The 6,208-nt window shown below is 36.8% G+C and overlaps 1 protein-coding gene across 1 annotated transcript in view; it reads right to left on the reverse strand.

The window, feature by feature from the left end:
- The window catches only part of plekha1a (pleckstrin homology domain containing, family A (phosphoinositide binding specific) member 1a), a 21,825-nt gene that overhangs the window by 2,092 nt on the left and 13,525 nt on the right, over positions 1 to 6,208 (reverse strand). The window contains exons 7-12 of the mRNA XM_016453460.1: positions 5,764 to 5,907; positions 5,531 to 5,599; positions 4,935 to 4,999; positions 3,599 to 3,662; positions 3,260 to 3,349; positions 2,164 to 2,238 (exon numbers count right to left, since the gene is read on the reverse strand). Coding sequence (XP_016308946.1) covers positions 2,164 to 2,238; positions 3,260 to 3,349; positions 3,599 to 3,662; positions 4,935 to 4,999; positions 5,531 to 5,599; positions 5,764 to 5,907 — 507 coding nt within the window. The remainder of the gene's footprint in view (positions 1 to 2,163; positions 2,239 to 3,259; positions 3,350 to 3,598; positions 3,663 to 4,934; positions 5,000 to 5,530; positions 5,600 to 5,763; positions 5,908 to 6,208) is intronic.

Genomic DNA, 6,208 nt, shown 5'->3' on the forward strand with positions numbered 1-6,208 from the left:
GATGCATATCAAATATTGTTACTGAAAAAATTGAAATATTTTTAAGCAACATTGCCCAGCCCTAGGTTGAAGGTGGGAGACAGAGACAGAGGTAAATATAATGAAAGAAAAGAGTGGGGAGACTAAGGTTGAATGACAAAAAGAATATAAGAAGGGAAAGATGACAAATATTGAGACAAGGTTAGAACTGCATTCTGTGTTTAGAGTTACTAATTAATCCACAGATATAAAAATATTATCATCAGTTTGAGAACTGCAACACAACAGAAAAAAGCATCTTAGTCATTGCTCTAGACTGTCCAAAACATTTACCTAACAATCGTGTGAGAAAGCACAGACATGTCTAATCTAGTAACAGCAGTGATTGAGGACCTGATGTCCGAGACTCGAGGGTTTACCTCACAAGACTAAAAGCTTACTGCAAGTCAGTACTGAGAAGTTTGGATGATTTTATGAAACACAGACATCAAAATGCAACTCTGAAACACTAAAGCACACATAACCTCATCATAAAACTCACACACACACACCTTATTCAAAATAGGGGTGTAAGAAAATATCGATACACGTGAGTATCGCGATATTTTGTTTGGCAATACTGTATCGATTCTCAAAAACGCAATATCAATGTTTATTTTTTTGTATGTATACAAGATTCATGGCGATTGTTTTGTTTTGAGTTTATATCCCGACCGCTAGATAGCACTCTACTTACCACTGAACTTAAACAGTGACAACGCGTGTGTTCCGCTCCTGCAAGGTTTGTCCAGGCCCGCCCGCTCCCGCAAAAATTCTAATATTGCATATAATTTTTGCGTATCAGGGATCGGCTATCAATGGGGAGTATTTCAATCTCTTTTGAATGAGCGCTCGCGCTGTTCACTTTCGATTTCGTGATCCAGCGCACTCTGAGTAAAGGGAGCGCATCTTACGATATAAGATATTTGTCAATGATCTCCGGATTTGTAGAGTAGCAAATCCTCCACCATGGTCTTGTAGGTCATCCCTCCTCTCGACCCATGATCAGTCAAATGTGACTCCTGCAAGCACTTATTTGTTCCCCCTTTACTCGTACTGCACCAAAAAGTGGTTCAATAGCGTTGAATGTTACAGGGACAGATGAATGCAAATGCAGATCCCACTGTGCTCTGGTTAATATGTATGTAAATTATTTTTTTTTTGCTAAGGTTTGCATATGGTGGTGTGTTCTAAATGACAGTTTTCCTAAAATGATATCCTATTCTCCTATTCCTAAAATAAGAAATATCCAAGTATATCGTCTTGCTTACAGTATCGCAATATATCGCAAAATATCGTGATACGTATTGTATCGCCAGATTCTTGCGATACACAGCCCTAATTAAAAAAAGGGCACAAATTTGTGAGGTTTAGAAATGTGTAAACAAATGTTTATAACTTTAAAAATAATGTTATAGAGAAGACAACTAAAAGTTGTAAAGTCAACGAAGTAAAAATGATCACATTACAAAATGTATCAAATCAATTTCTAAAGGATAAAATAAAATTCTGTTTAATATTTCTTATTTAATATGCAGTTTCACTAATAAATATCACATAATGGAAGCAAAATGGGCCATGAATAATGGTTTTGTATTTATTTTAATCAGTAATTACCAGTCTGGAATCTGGATGATCATTTAGAATGGTGAAAAAAATAAAAATAAATAAAAAGTCAAACTTTATGAACCATGTTACACACAACAATAAAGAATAATGAAATACAGATGAGCAATTGAAATGTGTGAAACATGCGTTTTGGGTGTGTAGCAGGAGACTGCAGTGGGCTGGCAGAGAGGCTGAAGCATTAGAAATGAAGTGCATCAACATTAACCGTTAGTTCAAATCAAGGAGCCACAAGGTTGAGAAGAAACAGAGGAGAACAAAACAAAGGTAAAATTAGCGGGAAGACATAAGGTCAGTGGAAAACTTAATGTATTTCTGGAATTAACTGTTGAATAAGTTTATTTCTGCATTTGAACTGTTAGGTGTGCGTATGTATGTGAAGTTATTCTGGAAAAGCGAAGTGGAAAAGATTAAGCTAGGTGAGTACGTCCGCGTGCGTAAAAGGCTGTGCGTTAGCGGCAACTCTAAAGCGAAGCGAGGAAGAGGAAACAAGGGGCGGATCAAAGGGGCGGAGCTCACATACGTGCTGCCTTGAGTGACACGTGGTGTGTATCTCTGAATACAGGGGCTTGAATGCCTTCTGGCCTGACGCATCTGAAACAACAGTGCAAAGCTACATTAGAGGAAGAAAGGGAGAAAGAGATACAGGCGCCCCAAATATGTATTTGGACACTTAATGTATGAATGTTATTGCATTAAAATAACAAAATATCAAACCAAGTGGCATATGCAAGAAAAAAAAAAAATATATACTAACAAAAAACATTCTTACTTTCGAATAATATACAGTATCTAGTGTTTTATAATTTAAAACATAGTCGGTATGAAATGGAAATTCACCCTATCAAGTTTCTAAAAGCATTTTATTGTGACTCCATTGACATGGAAGACTCTTTGATGACATATTCTTGACTTCGCCAATCATTTAGTTCTCTTAAACGCTGTCTCTATCTTACAAATGATTGCAAGCTCGCATTCAGATCTGTCTTCAACCAATCAACAACCGAACAGAACCAAGCTTCCACCATACATTTTTTTCCCCCTTTTTTAATAATCAGTTTCACTTGGATATACGTCACAATACAGAAGAAAACATTTGTTGCTACTTCCATCTACATCTAAATGTTTAGCTTGAATATGTGCTCTTCCATCTCCAATAAATGCTACTTGAATTGTATTTCTACAAATTACATCTATGACTTTTATACATTAAGTGTCCAAATACTTTTTGGGGTCACTAGGTTCAGAGGGGAGTGGGAGAAAAAGTATGAAACGAACAGATTGTGGCCCACATATAACATAAAAGTGTACTCTCTGATTCCAAAGTGCAATAACACTTCTGAGCCATTACCAATCTTAAACCCAAACCACTGCAGTCATATTACTATTCACTCGTGTGTCTGTATGAGCGCATATGTGCATGTGAGAGAGAAAGAGAAAGAAAGGCACGATTAAATTATATATATATGCAGATAAACTCCTGAGGGCCTTTTTGGAAAAAAATTCACACGCTCTCCACATGTTCTCGGCTTGACTCATGAATTCATTCTCCATTGTTTTGCTCAGAGGCAGAGTGACTACCTGCTTTTGAATGCATGTGTGCGTGTGTACATACAGAGGCTGCGGACCGGCCTGGGCCCCTCTGAGCCACAATGGCTCCTGAAATAGCCTTGATCCAGCTGTGCATCTCCTCTGGACTATCAGCCTGAAACCGAATGGTAGAAAAAGATGGAAAGTTTTTACATATTTTAAAAGAAACACAAAAGAGATACTACAAAAGTTATAAATGCTCAGGATTTGAGCCTACAGATGTCTATTTGGTTCAGAGATACAGTGTAGAACCTAAATACAATACAGTAATATTTATATTCACAAAAGAGAAATCCTTTTCAACACCCTTTTTAGTAAATCTTGAGATCAGAAGTTCATGCTGATTCTTGACAAGACTTCTCACCTGGACATAAAATGTTCTGGAGGTTGTGACGACTTCAAAGAGGTTGTCTCGCAGCATTATTTCACTGAAAGTGAAACAGGAAGAGAATAACTTGTATATGAAAGGAGACCTATTATGCCCCTTTTTACAATATGTAATATAAATCTCAGGTGTCCCCAGAATGTGTCTGAAGTTTCAGCTCAAAATACCCCACAGATCATTTATTATATCATTTTGAAAATGCCTATTCTCTTTCATATCTTATTGCGCTTAAACTGTCAAATACACACAAGTTTATGTTAAAAACACACATGAGTTACAAAAACAGTCAGTTATATCTGCGAAGCTAAACAGCTGGGAAAGAAATTGCATGTTTATATTAGATCTGTGTGACAGCAGCTTAATATACAGTAAATAAATCAATAAATCCATGGCATTCTTGTCTCCTCTGAGGCTGGGACTGTAAATAGTGTTCTGTGCTCGTCAGTGCAGCCAAAGACAGAACAGTTAGCATTCTTTGCTCGAACTGTTGCCATGCCGTTAGAACTAGTATACCATTGTTGCTTGCAAAAACACAATGGCAGTGGAGTGGGTGGAAACTTTCAGATTAACGGGCGGTAATATTATATTAAGATCCCCTTTCTATGTCATGGGGGAGCGAAATCTGAGCGGCTCATTTTTTTCACAAGCATGCAGAGAAAGGCATATTACCAAAAAAAAAAGAAAAGAATTAATGGGTTGTACTTTTTCACGTTTTCTAGGTTGGTAGATTTACCGGGGACCTGATTATAGCACTTAATCACAGAAAAAGTCAGATTTTCATGATATATCACCTTTAAATCTATAACAATAAATGCACACCTGCAACTCTAAATATACACTCTACCCTTCAAAAGTTTAGGGTTAATAAGATTTTTTTTGGGAAAAAATACTTTTAATGAGCAAGAACATATTAAATTGATCAAAATTGACAGTAAAGACATTTACAATGTTACAAAAGATTTCTATTACAAATAAATGCTGAATCCTGAAAAAAATGCATCAAGGTTTCCACAAAAATATTAAGCAGCAAAACCAAAATTAAACTGTTTTAAATATTCATAATACTAAGAAATCTTTCTTAAGCACCAAATCAGCATATTAGAATGGTTTCTGAAGGATCATGTGACACTGAAGAATGAAGTAATGGCTTCTGAAATTGCCATCATAGGAATAAATTACATTTTAAAATATTTAAAAAAAGAAAAAAACAAAAATTATTTCTTATTGATAAGTACCGAAGGATCCATATTCATAGGAATGTTCAGTCAAATAACAAGATTTCAAAGCACATGATTGGGAGGCATTCTGTTTGTACCCGTGTTTGCACTCCTGCACCTTATGGACCTCCTTCAGAAGAATAATCCGCAAAGGGTCCTTCTCCTGAAAGAGAAATGAAGTGAGAAAAGACAAATAAGTCTCACTGAGCCAGATCTACTGGAATGGAGTGCCACTTTACTGCTTGCTCTGGCCAAGAACCACACAACTGGACTAAGTTCTATCCTCTAACAGCCAGACACACATGTACATATGCTGTTGAATCACACACAACTGGCAGCTGCCTGGAGTTTCTCGGGTATAGTGCTGTTCATGTTGAGACAGAGCACTGGTATTTGCTTTATCCTTTGTTCAGATTTAAAAAAAGACGAACTCAAATGCAAAAGAAAATAACCCTTCAATTCATATTCTTTCTTTCATAAAACAGCAGACCTAAGGCCATTCCTAACAGTAGAGAGGCCTATTCTTTCAATAAATAAATTTGCTAGTACAATTTAGCTTAGATGTCAAGATCAACATCACATGAAAAAGTAGCCATTCATCCTAAAATTGTAATTGTACAAGGCTTTGAGCAGCATTCAACACAAACTATCAGATGTAACTGCTGCATAAGTCAAGAATAAATACACAACATACCAGATCAGACTTGAAGTAACTCATTGAGTTCTGCTCCAGAACAAAATATCTCCTTTTCCAGTTCTTCATCTGATATAAGAGGAAAACAGTAACCTGTAATGAATTCTCTCCAGTAGTCACTCAGTTTCATACATTCCACAAATCAGATTTTAAATACAATCCTTTTTGGTATTTTTGAACACACACAAATGTAACTCCATAAGACCTAGGATAAAAAAGTCTCTCAGACTCACCAGAGCCCCTTGTTTGACGCAGTATCCTGCTTTAATAATGGTCTGATCCTGCCCTGCTCTGGAGTGCAAATATGGCGGATGGTTTTGAGCCTTCCTCAAGCCCATTTTCTCTCCTCCAACACTGTGTCCCACCTCTCCATCCTGCTGAAAGAAGGCAGAAGGGAAAAAGCAGACATAAGAACATGCAGAAAAATGCAACGCTCTACAATTTCAAAACTAGCCATAGGGTTTTATTTCTTTGTCCATTATTTCAGTTCAACTGCTCACTTGTGAAGTACTAGGAGGCTACATGCAATTGAACTACCATGTTCAAGGCCCAGAAAGGTAGTAAGGACATTGTTAAAATAGTTCATATGACATCAGTGGTTCAACCTTAAGGTTGATTTATACTTCTGCGTCGGACCTACGCCGTAGGCTATGCGTCAGTTTTCATTTATACTTCTGC

The sequence above is a fragment of the Sinocyclocheilus anshuiensis genome, unplaced genomic scaffold (genome assembly GCF_001515605.1).
Source record: "Sinocyclocheilus anshuiensis isolate Anshui unplaced genomic scaffold, SAMN03320099.WGS_v1.1 scaffold1719, whole genome shotgun sequence".
Taxonomy (NCBI): Eukaryota; Metazoa; Chordata; class Actinopteri; order Cypriniformes; family Cyprinidae; genus Sinocyclocheilus; species Sinocyclocheilus anshuiensis.